The following is a 14,866-nucleotide window of genomic DNA, read 5'->3' as shown; positions in this document are numbered from 1 at the left end:
GCGCTCTTCTTTCCTGCTGCTCCACCTGCCTCTTCACCTTACACCGCTGGCTGTCCCCAGAGCGGACAGAATAGCGGAACTAAGTCTGAATCACAAACCTCCCACGGGCATCTCTCCCCGCCCCTAGAAAACCAGCCGCCGAATAAATCAGGACAGGAAGCACAATTCTGCACAGTAAAGCAGACCCCCCACTTTCCTGACGTTACCACGGAAACACGGGAGTGCCAACTGCCCCTGGGGCCCAGGACTATGGCTAGAATGGGCTGCATCTGGCATCCTCAACCTGGGGGAACCCTGAAAAAAAGCCAGACGGCCCGAAGGCAGAGCCAGAGCCAAGGCAAACCAAGGGCTCCCTGTTACCGACGCACAGAGTGGGGAAGGGCGTTCGCTGCCAGGAGCCAGCAGGTGGGCCAGCAGGTGGGCCTGGGCGGCCTCTGCAAAGCCATCACTGTGCAAGGCCGTCAGTGTTCACGGCCCACAGCGCTAGTGATCAAGGGGAGGCCCAAGAAACCTCTTCCTTTTGGCTCATGAGGAGACAAGGTGACATGCCAGCCAGCGGGACCCCTGACGACACCTGCCACGAGCAAAGTGATTTGATGTTCTGTGGTCCTAACTTGGTGCCTCCAGATACAAGGGCAGCTCCCGGGGCCATGGCACTCAGAGACGGCTTCTCTGTGGGGACTGTCCTAGGCCGGTCACTCAGGGTTCTCTTCCTTCAGTCCTGAGGCAACACCAGCTACTCTCATAAGAAAAGGGCAAGAGGGGCCAGATGCCAATTGGAACAGGGTGAGGAGATGCCGCAGAGGAAAGCTTGTCTTTTCTGTAAAAGCCACTCTTGTGTGGGACCTTTCCTGCACTCCTGGACCCTCACCTATTCTAGGAGGCCAGAGACCAACGACAGCCAGGTCCCCACCGGAACAAGTCCCAGCCAGCGAGTACACTGTCCCTGGGCCTGCACGCTGACATCCACGAGCCATGGGTGCAGGTCACGGCACACGATTGTGGCCAGGAAAAAAATCGATCACCCTCTTCAACTCACTCGGTGAGTTAGCTGGTAGGTATGAACTAAGCTCTGCTTTCCTGGAAGGTGTCCAGGTGGACATTTCCTTCAGTCCTTCAAAGTCACACCGAGGGTCCAAGCCCAGGACTTAGAAACCTTGCCCTACACTGATCTCCAGAGACCGGTGGAAGGCGTGAAAGCTGAAACAAGACAGGGCATGCCGGAGAGATCCAACTCGGGGTCAATGAAAGCATGTTGGGATCCCCGAGGAAGGGACGTTCGTTCCCACAAAATACTGTGACCTTCTTGCCAACAGGTAATATGGTGTGGATTCGGTGCTTACTACGGAGAGACCCCCGGCAACTCCAGAGAGAGCAGAGGGTTCACTTGCCTCTGCACTTGCAAACGAGGGGTCGGGAGGACTCATTCACAAGGGAAAAAAATTCTGTCTTCGCTTCACACCTCCGGGGAGTAAACCACCGTTCTAGAAGCTCACCCAAACGATCCCGTGTTTTCACCAAGCTGGCTCAGAGCTGTGCGTCCAGCAGCTGCTCAGAGCCCACGGTGATGCCCGGGTACCCCAGGGGGCAGCTGCCACTCACCAGACAGCGGGTCTTTGCCAATCATCAAGACATTGGGCAAATTCATTACGATCAGCTGCTGGAGAACTTCCTACAGAAACAAAGGGGGAAAAGATACCGTTAAGAACAGGAAACAAAATTAAAGAATGACTAAGAAAATTACAGTCTGTCCCTGGATGAGCATGCGGCCAGTAAGTGCTAAGTCTGAGGATCCTCTAAAATAGGAAGGAATATTTAGGACATAAATAAACGTGGAAAGCCCAAGTTAAGTACGTTTCTGCCTTGATCACTAACACATAAAAATCATGCCTACCCATGCAGAGAGAGACCTACTGCAGGCCAGGATAGAAGATTAAGTCTAAGTTTCTTTTTAAGAGAGGTCTTTATTTTTATTGTACGGTTTGCTGGTGCAATTAAAAAAAAAGTACACAGCAAAGATGAGAGAGAGACTACGGAGTCTTTATAACCTGATGATTCAGGATCCTAGCATGCGGCAGGTCTTTGGGACGAGCTGTAAATGAGGAGACTTCCCTCATTTACAGCAGCCGTGTCCTGGGGGGAGGGGATAAATCACAGCTAATCTGCACCCGTTAAAGGAGGCTCGAGGAAATGAGCTGCCTTCTGGCCCTCACACCGAGGGGCTTTGAAAGAAGGGCCCAGGCACCAGCCATCAGTCATGCCCCCGTGTCTAGGGTCTTTAACAAGCTCCCCCAGTGGAGCGTGCCGGCTCCAACTCCAACGCGCCGAGCCCCTGCACCAGTTTCCCAGAGCACTTCTAAGGACAGGTCGTCTTCTCTGCCCAGATGCGCCTTGTTTTTCACCAATCGGAAGATTAAAGTCTCATTTTTACAGAAGACAAGGAAGGGGGGGTAGGTTTCCCTAAGTATTCTCCATCTGCAAACATTACAAAAGGGGTCACTACAGAAATTTTTCACCGAAGCTCCTCCTGTGCCTTTTTTTTTTTTTTTTTTTAAGATTATTTCTTTACTTATGTACTTGAGAGAGAGAGAGAGTGAGAGAGACAACACGAGCAGGGCCGAGGGACAACCAGACTTCCTGATGAACGAGCCCGGTTCAGGGCTAGACCTCAGGACCTGGGGATCATGACCTGAGCCGAAGGCAAGTGTGTAACTGACTGAGCCAGCCAGGTGCTCTTCTCTGATGCCTTTTGGAAAAATGTTTCCAGCAAGACAGCTTCTTTGCAGCACCACTCTATTGCACCAGGTGAACTCGAGCACCTCTGTAACCTGTGTAATGCCAACTAGCCCTGAGGAAGAAAACAGGAACAATCACACAGTCCTCTAACACTACGGGGCCCAGCTGAACAGCCCAGAACGATGTCCAAATTGTCAGATCAGAGTAGTAGCCTTGGAAATCATGCCCGGAGAGGCCAATACCTTCAAAATATACATAAAGTGATTTTCTCCTCCCCCCTCAGTGTCTCTCCATGGCTCCTGTCCACGCCAGATTAGGGGCAGGGGGAGAGGAGCGGATGCAGACCCAGACACACTGGACCCCTCTCCACTCAATGCCGGCGAACGTTTTTATTATCTGGGGTCGCAGATCACCACGTGAGATGCTAATGGTCTCTCAAACACATCTTCATTGGGAAGTACCTGTGCCAGACAGAAGCATGAATTATAGAGCAGCCTCAGCCCTCCTTCAGGGCCTGAGGGAAGTCAACACACATACAAAACAGTCTCTCAACTGAATGCTCCCGCCAAAAGATTCCACAGTCTCTCCCTGGGGCAAAACACACACGGAGAGTAAAATCAGCAAAATCCACTTTCCAGCTCGCTCATCCAGCCAAAGGAAGGACTCCAGGCCAGATTAAGCCCATTCCTTCACGGAGTCGCTACTCTGCCTCCACGCTGAACTCAAGGGCTCAGCCCGGCTTCTGGAAGATTTACTTGCTGTCACCATCCAACCAGTTACAGTCCCATTGGAAGCCCAGGCTGGTTTCCCTCTCCCACCATCCAAGGGTCAGGGGCACCAGAGCTATGACCCGGTGCTCACGCTTACAAAGGAGACACAGAACGTGAAATCATCTCAAAGAATTCTCCAGTAATAACAAGGTGGTATTTTTATGCTAATGATCATCTCAGCAAAAGATCATTGGAAACACTGCTAGAAACTATTGCTAGAAAAACCACGTATCTTCTCCCCAAACACAGTATTTCACATCAGTGTTTTTAATTTTCCCACAAGAAATGTGTCTCTTGTGCAATCAAGAAGTATTACTTTATGAACTGATGATTTTTTAAATTTGTTCCTTTCAAACAACAACACTGTAGATCTCCTAAGATCTAATCCTGTGGCCCAAAGCACTCCTGAGACATTAACGTTCTCCCTACAGGCCCACCAAGCACATTTTCAGCAAAAGCAGGCTCCAAGGTGTGAGGACACGGACAGAGCTATCCAGTAGAAATACAATATGAGGCACACATTAATTTCAAATGTTCTAGTAGCTGCCCTAAAAAGGATAAGGAAAAAAAGGTGTGTTTGCGTGTATGAAAATACTCGAATAATATGTTAAACCAACATATCCAAAATATTATCATTTTGCCATACAACCAACATAAAATCATGAATGAGATGTTTTACATTCTCTTCTGGTACCAAGGTCTCTAGAATCCCTAAGATTATACCCACAATCCGTGTCAACTCAGACGCTAAATTTTCACTGGAAACACTTGATCTGAAAAAAGTAGTTTCCCAACACACTTATAAGTCTTCCAACGACCGAATCAAGTGTCAGTTTTCAAATGTCAGGAAAATTTCACTTCCTCAGTCACACCAGCCACACACGGAGGCCCCAACAGCCACATGTGACTAGCAGCTGTCATGCCCAGGACATATCAGTCACTCCCCAACACCAGTGACAAGAGGACTCGGTGGCAGTCAGTCCCTGAGGAAAGCCGAGAAAATACATCCCTCGTCCCCTCGGGGTGGCAGGGCCTCCAAGGCGACAGGCCAGGCCCTCCATCTAGTGGGGACGTGAGGTGGTTGCTGACAAGGAGACCCTCCCTCCTGGGACTTAGAACAGAAAGCCACTGTGCAGACCGCAGCTGACTCTGGACAGCTCGGCGGGCACCTGGTCACACCCCAGACTGCGGCGTGGGTGGGAAAGAGCCAGGATGGAGGACACAAGCCCAGGGGTGTGCTCTGAGCACCCTCTAACTTGCCAGCAAGCCCTCCTGGTGCCAACCCAGGCCTCTGCAAAGAGCAGCAGCAAAGGGCATAGTCACAGGCAGAGGCAAAGATGAGGGAAAGGGGCACACACGAATCTCCACGCAGTTTCGTCTTGTCACCGCATCCCTGTGGCCTGATGGGCAGGAGGGAAGAGTCAGACTCAGGGTGCAGCTTCCCCAGAGACATTCACCCCACACACCTTCTGCGCAGACTGGGGAGGACGAAGGGTTAACTCCGGAGATCCAGGAGGGATTCTGTACCTCTTCTCTCTGCCTCCCCTGGTCCCCTCCTCTGAGTGTGTTCTTAGATCCTAACATAAGATGCTGGGGAAGCCCCAGATGTTCCTTTTCATAAACAAAGCCGCACTAATTGCCTCCTAGAAGGGTCCCATTGGTAACTGCTGTAAACAAATCCAGAGTCCTGAGAATGGGTGAGAGGAGGGTGGGCATAGCGGATTCTCAGTGGCGGAGGGCTGGAAAGTGCTCTGTGATGTAAGAAGGGGAGAGAGCCCCCCGGACACCAGCCGGGCTACAAATCCAGAAGCTGGATCTTACCAGAATTCTGAAGTTCCTTGCTGGGGGAGGGATGGGGTCAGCCAGGACACTCTGCAGGGAGCGTCTGTCGCCCCAGTTGGCGGTGCTGAGGGCTGCGCATCTGTGTTTGCACATGGTGTCAACAAGCCTGGAGGCTCCCCCTGACGACATCCCGGCCCCCATCCAATTCCCAGCTTCCTGATTTCAGCAGCAACCCAAGGATGAGAACGCAGGGCCCGGTGGCATGGCTGTACAGGTCACGGCTGGGGAGAAGTTCTGAGAACAGAACCAGGGAGCGGAGTGGGAGGAAAACGCTCCCTTCCTATTACAATTCTCTCCCGGCAAGTACAAATGTATTCAATGGGGGGAAAACACAGGAAACAGGAGGGGGAGCCCCATTCTGGGCCTCACGGGTCCCCGAGCACAGCTAGGGACAGGAAGGACGACAGAAGATGCTAATGAGCAGATTCCAGAGGCGGCCGGGACGCACACACCTCACACTTGATTACAACGAAGCGGGTGGCCCTGGTGGACCCAGGAGCGTGGCCTCACCACCGGTGATACCAAATGCTTGTCCTGCTGGTCTTTGAAGCCACCGTGGGGCCCGGGCCACAATGTGGGCTGACGCCACAAGGTCAAGCTACACCCTCAGCACCCCTTCTGTCCCCAGCCCTTCTCCTCAAACCCCCTCCCACCTCACTCCTCTCCGGGACGTTCAAGGTTTCCCGAACGTCTGCACTAGGCCGGTACCAGCAAAGTCTCAGGATGAAAAGATCTGGAAGGCTCTGTCACTGCCCTGTGGACAGAGCTGCCCGGCTAGAGGCAGGAGGTCACAGTGAGGGGGAGTCAGAGGCCTGAGGCAGCACAGCAGGGGCTGAGAGGGACCCGGGATGGACCCCAGCAGGGGCCTGATGGGACCCCCTCGCTCCCAAAGGCTTGTAGATGAAGCTCAATTGCTGCATTCTGTCCAGCCACTCCATTAAACTGTGAGGTCCCAGTGGAAGCTGGGCCCCCAATTCCATTCTGGCCAGTCCCCATTCAGGGCTTACAGACAGCGCACCTGTCCGCCCATGGCCGCTGAACGTCCTGGAAGAACCAGAATGAACCCGTGCTTTCTCCCAGGACCTCTTCTCTTGGTTTAGGAATAGGGGGACACAGCTCAGGCCCCTCAAAACCTCTCCATTGACCCCGGGCATCAGTGCACGTAAACAGTCCACCTCACAATACCACTGTCAACGGCAACATAGTAAACGGAGCGCCAAAAACAGCCCCCCAACACCTCAAAATACAAAAGAAAGGATGACAAGGCATGCGATCGAGGAAGGGCACCTCCGCACGGTGGCTACGAGTGGATCCCGGGGGCGGGTTAGGTCCGGGGAGATCCAGCACTCATCCCGGGTTCCTGGGACCATGACAGATGCCTGAGACAGGGATACACGGCTGCACGGGCCGTCCTGAAGCCACGTAGTAAAGAAAGAGAAACCCACAGAGAAGCTACCAAAATGACAGCACGTTCTTTCCTACAGCCACCATGACAAGGGCACTGCCCAACATTTTCTAACGATCCTGGGGCTTGTACCCCCTTAAATGACGCTATTTTAACCCCATGACCTGGCTTCTCAGATTGTGTTGGCAGCATCGATTTGCCAGTGACGGAGCTGTGCAATGACAGGCTCCCAGAAATCACCTTTTCCTTTGAGACAACTCACCACGTATCCAAGAGGAAAATGACGGGATTTCACTTCCGTTTTTTAGAACACCAGGCCCTGCTCCCTCATCGAAATGCACTCTGGCATCTCCCACCAGGAAACGCAAAGCCTCCCTCAGCTGGGAAGAGCAGGTGCCAGCCAGTAGGACCCCAGTGACCCCGGACAGGTGGGGGGTGGGCAGAGAGGGCTCACTCCCCGCTGCATCCTGGGGATGGAGGCTAGAGACCCTGGGGGGAGGGGTGGGCTCCCGAGCACCAGGCCCTTGAAGATAGGGGCTCAGGTGGTCCCAGAAAAGTTCCATCCACTACCTGGGGCAGTGTAGGGGCCTCCCTGAAAAGACTCACAATCCCGCCAGGGCCCATCTGGACCTCTGCGCCTGCCCAAGCAGAAAGATCGTCTTCTCTCGTGGTGGAAGAGACGCAAGGTCCTGGAGAAGTTTCAGGGTGGAAACACTTGTGTATGTGTACTTGTGCATGAACACTGGGACTGCAGGATCAAGGACACGGGTGTCATGAAGACACTGAAAGAATTCTTTTTCTCCCCTCCAAATGAAACTCACTTTTATGGCTTGATATTATGCCAGAAAGACAAAATAAGTGCTGCCATAGGCCAGGTTCTCAGAATCACGAGTGACCCTCCATAGGGGTCAGAGCAACACAGCACAAGGAACAGCACTAAACCCTACCCAGGCAAGTCTGGGAAGGCTTCCTGGAGGTGGCTTTTGAGCTGGGCTATGTAGAATGCTTAGGAGTCCCACAGGAGAAGGAGAAAGCCCAAAGATGGCTGAACTGCTGAATGGGGCCAGCAAGTCAAGCCTTGGGTTACACTGTACCACACACTCTGCAGGTCCCCGTGGGGCACGTTTTCTTCCCCCCACATCCCTAGCCTGCACTCCTCCCAGTCAGAATCCTAGTCATCCTCCAAAGCTCACAGCAAGTATTACCTTCTCCATACAGCTACCTTTGATGCCATGAAGCACATGCAATTTTCTTTCCTCTGAATTCCAAATGCCTCATTTGTCCACATCTGTGGTCCTTTCGCGTTTTGCCTTGTCACGCAACACCCCCTCCCCACTCAGAGGCAGCAAAAAGCTGCTACAATGCCAGCTGACAAAATTAGACTGATCAGAAAAGATTTCTCAAAATTTATATTAAATTTTTTTTTTAATGGGGGCACCTGGCTAACTCAGTCCCATAAGTGTCTGACTCCTGACCTCAACTCAGGTCTCGATCTCAGGGTCATGAGTTTAAGTCTCACATTGGGCTCCACACCCAGCATGGAACCTACTCAAAAAAAAAAAAAAAAAAAAAAAAAGTCTCTTTTTTTTTGAGGGAAGAGGCGTCTTCTCCATCTCTTTCTCACTAACGGGGAATCAGATCCTGAAAATCACCTGCTTTGCTCCACCACCATGATCGAAGGAACTCAACTGTCTTTGCTTGCAAACTTGGTAAAACCGGCGGCCGCAGGCCTTAAGAGTCACCAACCTGCAGGTGTTAACAAAAGTTAAAACATCTCACAGTGAGTTTGTAATGCTGCTTTGGATATGCCATGCTTTCCTACTGTTAATTCCCAAATATGATTGTTCTAGGAGCAAACAAAGCAAAACAAGTTTCATTTAAAATTCCTACACTACCGAAGCGAGTCCGACAAGGAAGGTATCGCCCGAACTCCAACGCTCCCAGGGTCTATTCCAGTGCCCTATATGAGAAGACACATCTAACCCCCACAGCAAGAACCCTGCCAGGGAGTGCACAGCACCAGTGAGGGTTCACGCAGAGGATGTGCCTCTGGGACTCCACAAGGCTCAGATGCTCATGGAGCAGCCCAGACAGACCCACAGAGCTGGGGTAGTGTCTGGGCCCTCCGCACACATGTCCTCCTCACTGTTTATGCTCATGTCACCAATGAGCTGTCCTCCCAGCGATGCATCTCAACACCTTGCACCCGGATCTGGCCCAGAGGAGTTCCATAATATCCTTTGGTACTCCTCGGTCAAAACAAAAACTGCCCGAAAGCCTGGCCTTGCCAGACACATGCCCAACCACAGAAAGGGTCCCATCTCTTTCCTGCTCCCCTCAGTCCCGTGAGGCGGTTAGGAAAAGAATCAGAATTTCCAATCTGAGGGAACCAGAGTGCGGTGTTGGTAACGAGGCTTCGTGGTGGGGTCAGAGTAGGGGCCAGGAATGGCACTCTGGGTAGTAAGCTCTCCCCAGGACCACGCCACCTGCCCCATGGCCCAAACCAGAGCACTCTGTTATTGGTGATGTTGGCCTGTACCTTCCGTGGGGATTCATGGCACCCACAGCCTGCTGCCCTCAACCCCCGGCAAATCTTGCCTCCCACAGTTTTGCCCCATCTGAGGTCAATAGGGACCTGACCCCAACCGTGCGCCCCAGCCCGCTTTCTGGGGTATCAACGCCAAGAGCATGAGTTTCTAATTGAACTGCTGGGAGGAGGTGTAAGCCTGATGATTTATCCTCGGCCGGCTGTTCAAAGCCTGGGCCCATGGGGCCACGGGCTTGTAATCCCATCTGGACAAGGGGCACTGGCTCCTAGCGCATTCCCTGTGACAGGGGCAGGGAGCCCCGGCAAAACGAGTGGTAATGAAGTACTTTATGTTAAGAGGCTGTCACGTAAAGCTGCTGATAGATTCAATCCATCTGTTCTAACCCCTTTCAATTACTCCGGGGTCCCCAAGGCCTGACACCAGTGCAGAGTGGCACGAGCCTGACAGACAGCACGGGCTCTCCTAACTAGGCTACACCACGTCACAGCAGCCAGTGATTGAAAGCTACCCGCTGGGGCCACCCGGGCTTACAGCAGCAGAAGAAAACCGCCTGCCCCCGTGTTCGTGTTCGTAGCAGCCTCTCCCCGTGGCTCTGTTCACAAAAACAAACCAAGACCGCGCTTTGTTCACAGAAAGGGAAGCAAGTGTTTCCTCCAAGCAGATCGAGGAGCAGACCTGTGGGAAGGAGCCCCTGGAAACGCAATCACCACTGTGTGCGGGCAGAGCTAATTGCTGTGTGACCTCAGGCAGGCCACAGTCCCTCTCTGAGCCGCACCTTCCTCAGTTCCAGGACAGGGACCATCTCTAAGGGATGTCTGGCTCCTTCCGAAGTTGGGGGAGGGGAACTGGGAGAGGAGACGTGGTGCTGACACAGAGGAATACAGCACACTCTCATGTAGTCACTAACTTAGGGCGGCCAACTCCGAACACGGGCAAGTGCCCACATGGCCCGGAAGAACCCAGGGGAAACCCAACAGGGACAGGGCTGGAGGACGCTCAAGTGTCCCCACAAATGCCTGTCCCCTCCCCTCTAGGGCTGGTGTGACGCCTGGGGAGCTCTCTGTGGGAGGACCTGTCTTATCTGATGCTGGGAAGTGCCTGTTCTGAGCCCCTGGACCAAAAAAGGTGGTGGGGGAGCCCCGGAAGCACGGAGAGGGCACTGCATTCGGCTCCTCTGAGAACAATTTCTGCCCATAAATGGTGTTTCAGGAACCACTTCACATGGTAAATACAAGCCTGTCACCAGCACCAAAAGTGGGGCTCTAGGGAACAACGGCAACCGCAGGTGCAGGGGGTGGGGGCACAGGGCCCCAGATGGCCCAGCAGAGGCACACACGGCCTTGCAGACAGACCCCAGCCAGCAGCAGGGGGCCAGCGAGACCAGCTCTTGAAACAGAGCCTTCCAGTTGACCTACAGAGCAGGGAAACTGGGGCCCAGAGAGGAAAGTCACAGACGTGCTGCATCACCTTTGGGTCTAGAAACCCAGGTCTCCTCTGACTCTGCCCTGGAGCTCTTCCTGCTCCAGCAAGGAGCTCACTGCCCTCCATCAGCGTCTACGGAGGGCCTCCTACACCCAGGACCGTGCTCCAGGAGGGGCCGCAGGGGAGAAAGGGGTGTCCTGTCCTCACACTCGCCTGGAGTGGCTCAGAGCTGCCCGGTGCTCTCCCCCCAGCACGAACATCAGCATTGGTGCTTGGCACTGACACTTGGTTCATGGCAGCGAGGGATCGCACAGCCGTGCGCCAGCCCCTGGAGAACCTTTCTTCAAGCTTCTCGGCAGAGTTGACATATGTGTTAACCGGCAGGTGAGGGAGGGCGTGGGGCTCATACTGGCACCATCTGTTGACCAGAGGGCCGCGGGCGTGTGCACACAAAGGGAAGGCTGGAGGAGCCACCAACGCCACCTGGTCCACGGGACCCAACTGCTCCCCTGCACCCCCAGCAAGTGGGAGCCCCAGGCTGACTTCCTGGGCACCTTCCGCCCCAGGCCTGCCCACAGAGCAGCGGAGGAGAGGCGTGGCTCTCCCCTGTCCCAGCAAGCTGCAAAGGGCGTCTGCGCGTCCGCCGGGTCCCACTCTCTTCCCCGCCCGCCCCTAGCAGCCGGGGCAGGGCTAGAGCTGGTGCCACACCCTGGAAGCCATCCCCACTGCCTGCGGGTGCTGTGGCGGCTCCCACGCTCCCAGGATACAAGTCAGAGCAGGAGGGGCACAGAGTACCCGGGAGCCTCCAGCTGCTGCACGTGGCAACCTGCTGGGACCTGTGAGGGCAGGGAAAGGCAGGTGGGGAAGCCAGGCCATCACACCACCCCACAGGTGAGCGTCAATGCTCCCAAGTCAGCCAGGCCTCCACACATCCATCCCCCCAGGGCAGAACAGAAGGGCAGCCGATCCCTCTCTCTCTGGCACCACTGTGTTTCTGGGTACCTAATGGCTGTCAGGGGGTGTGCTAGTGTATGTGAGGGGGTAGGGGGTTACACAGAGAAGATCTCTGTCCTCAAATCTATGATATGCAGACAGACAAGTTCAGCAAACCTGCAAAAAGCAGTGAGGGTGTCCCGGGTGCATGTGCAAGAGCCTGGGAGGAAGACCCAGGGACAGACTCGCCAGCCAGAGGGGATGTGAAGCATCTGAACTGAGGCACAACAGGAGAGGCCAATCCAGGAAGGCTTTCAGGAAGAGGGGGCACTGAGCTACAGAGGGACAGAGAAGAGCAGATGCCATCCAGGCATGTGAGTATGGACGGATGTCATGCTGGTGGCTGAAGAAGCGGTCCCGTCGCACGATCACCCACCTGGGAATGACAATAAAAACAAACACACAGTACAAGCAAACAAATGTTGTAAGAACCAGTCACTTCTCATCGTTACGGGAGTTTGCAAATGACGGCCAGACTTCATCTAGAGAGCAAGAAACGCTGGAAAGTTTTTTTCTGTTGTTGTTGTTTTTTTTCTATCACCAAAAATGCATTCTACAGCAGGAAACTGGGGGAGGGCAGCTCAGGACACAGTTGAAAACTGGGGAGGAGGAAGGTTAAGAAATGACAAGTCTGTAATGGGTAATGTTTTAGCAGGAAGTGAAAATCTCAACAGATGGTATGGACTTCAAGGCAGCTGGACCAGGGGTTGGCGGGAGCTCGACCCCCTTACCCCCAGCACTGGAGGCAACCCTCCCCACGCTACAGCACTCACGTCCAATGCCACCCTGCACCCAGATTCCTTGGCTAGAAATAACAACTCTCTCCTCTGGGCCCCCCTGAGCTCCTGCACTGTGTAGCCCCACAGTCAGTTCAAGGTGACTGGGAGCCTCAGGGTCTTGGGGTGCTGTAAGGTGCTCCTCTCCGAGTCCCCCCTCCCCACCCCAGGCCTCCTGCACCTGCTGTCCACAGATGCTCACTAACCGCTGGCTACACCAAAGCCACTGACCACAGGAGAGGAGGGTCTGGTGAGAACAGAGGCCCCAGGACCTCCGCCCATTGAACCCAGCCTCACCCTTCGTCCAGAGGTCAACAGACCCTCGCTTATGGACAACAGTCAGAGAGGGCCTAAGGAGCCAACCTTCTGGATCCCCAGGTCCTGGCTGGCTGGCTATTTGCCAGGGCAAGATCTGTTTGATCGATGATGATTTCGGCTGGTGGGGATCAGCCAGTAAATGAGAACAATGAAGAGGTCAGTGAGTGTATCACATGTGCCAGGAAATACTAAGTGCTTAAGAAAACTAAGCAGACAAGACAAGAGTGAAGGAGGGGCGCCTGGGTGGCTCAGTGGGTTAAAGCCTCTGCCTTCGGCTCAGGTCATGGTTCCAGAGTCCTGGGATCGAGCCCCACGTCGGGCTCTCTGCTCAGCAGGGAGCCTGCTTCCCTTCCTCTCTCTCTGCCTGCCTCTCTGCCTGCCTGTGATCTCTGCCTGTCAAATAGATGAATAAAATCTTAAAAAAAAAAAAAAAAAAAGACAAGAGTGAAGGAGAAAGAGATTACAGAGGGGAAGCCAAAGAAGCCCCACCCCACCCCATCGATGAAGCGACGGTGGGACAAACATGAGCGGAGAGGGTGGGAGCCAGGGGGACATGAGGAATGGGAGAATTCCAGCCGCAGGGACCAGCAAGGGGGAAAGTCTTGCGGCAAGAATGTGCCGTGCAGTCCTACTGAGCGCGACGCATGTGGAGAGTGGGGCCATTTCCAGGGTCAGACAGCCCCTGCTGATGCCTGAGGAAGCCCAGGAGCTCTCACACAGGGCACTCGGCAGGACACGGGGCTTACATAGACTCTGAGCCTAGACACCAGGCACAGGGGACAGGTCGTATCAACCGGGAGTGCCATGGTGAGGGTCCCGAAGCCAGGGCTCAGAGTCAGAAAGTGCCCCCATCGATGAGTGATGTCTGCTCGAGCTAAGCGGCGGGGACACTCCCTGCTGTAACTGCTTGTGGCATATATATTGTGGGGACGAGAGGAAAGGGACCGGCAATTCTCAGTCCCTCGTTATGAGGCTGCGGACTGGGCTTCCTTTGCCAAATCAGCTTCACTTCTCAAGCCTTCTTACCAGGCTGTGGGTTCCCCAGGATGTGGATTGGCCATTTCCCTCCCCACGGCTCCCCCTCAACCAGGACAAGGCACCAGGAGGGGCTTGCTACGTATTTGTCAGAGGAGCTAAGCTGGCACGGGGGCTCACTGTGTGAACAGCCTGAGCGCAGATCCCTACAGGACAGGGACAGAAACCGTGCCCTGCCTTTCTGCACTGAGGATGTGAAGACCGAGGTGTGTGTGTGGGGGGGGGGGGTTGCTTTCCTTCAGCTGTGGGTAAGGTGGGTATGAGGACCACCAAAATCAAAGAACATTTGGGAGGAGGTGGGAAAGCGAAGGCACGCAGACCCACCCCAGCACCTGGTCACAAGGCTGGCCAGCTGCTCTGGCTCCCCGTGGGGCTAGCTGAGCGCCTACACTTCTAGACAAAGGCACCTTCACCAGCTGTTCCTGAACTCAAATCAAGCAGGATGACGGTCTGTGCCCGACCCGCCACGCAGCAGGTGGCTTCTCCCAGCCCAAGCCGATGACGATGAGACTCAGCCCTGCACACTGACCGAGCACCCACTGCCGGCACCCACATTATGCAGGCTGCGTGTGAAGAAGAGCTCACTCTGGTCCAGGGGGGACAGAGCAGCTCCCAGTCAGTGGGGCCGGTGCCCATTTCACATCCGGCTCACGGGGACTGCATTGCCTCCTGAACTCAGTGTCACTGTCCTCTGTGCTTTGCACACTCATGGGCTGTCTCACTCGAACGCTCATCAGAGAACTCACTGAACATGTATTCACCGAGCCTGGGTCGATTCCAGGCAGCATGCTAGGAGTCGGGGACGTGACAGTGAGTGAACATGGGCCCATGGCCGAGCCGGCTGTGCACCCGCCCCCCTTGAGAGTGAGCTCAGAGTCAGGAGCGGAGCTCTGGTCGGGCCTGGGGGGGGCTCCGGGTAAACGTTTCCTGAATGAACGCAGCTGAGAGAAGGCAGGCTGGAAGGCCAGCAGCCGGCCTCATAAACCCCACCTCTCACCCAGGAGCAGAGAGGAAAGACGC

At 54.6% G+C, this 14,866-nt stretch overlaps 1 protein-coding gene across 2 annotated transcripts in view; it reads right to left on the bottom strand.

The window, feature by feature from the left end:
- The window catches only part of CCDC88C (coiled-coil domain containing 88C), a 126,247-nt gene that overhangs the window by 73,288 nt on the left and 38,093 nt on the right, over positions 1-14,866 (bottom strand). For both annotated transcript variants that reach the window (XM_046007733.1, XM_046007734.1), the window contains one exon: positions 1,603-1,672. In XM_046007733.1, the coding sequence (XP_045863689.1) occupies positions 1,603-1,672 (70 nt within the window). The remainder of the gene's footprint in view (positions 1-1,602; positions 1,673-14,866) is intronic.

This window comes from Meles meles, chromosome 6 (genome assembly GCF_922984935.1).
Source record: "Meles meles chromosome 6, mMelMel3.1 paternal haplotype, whole genome shotgun sequence".
Taxonomy (NCBI): Eukaryota; Metazoa; Chordata; class Mammalia; order Carnivora; family Mustelidae; genus Meles; species Meles meles.
The sequence above is the reverse complement of the archived record's forward strand: the minus strand, read 5'-3'. Positions and strand labels throughout refer to the sequence as shown.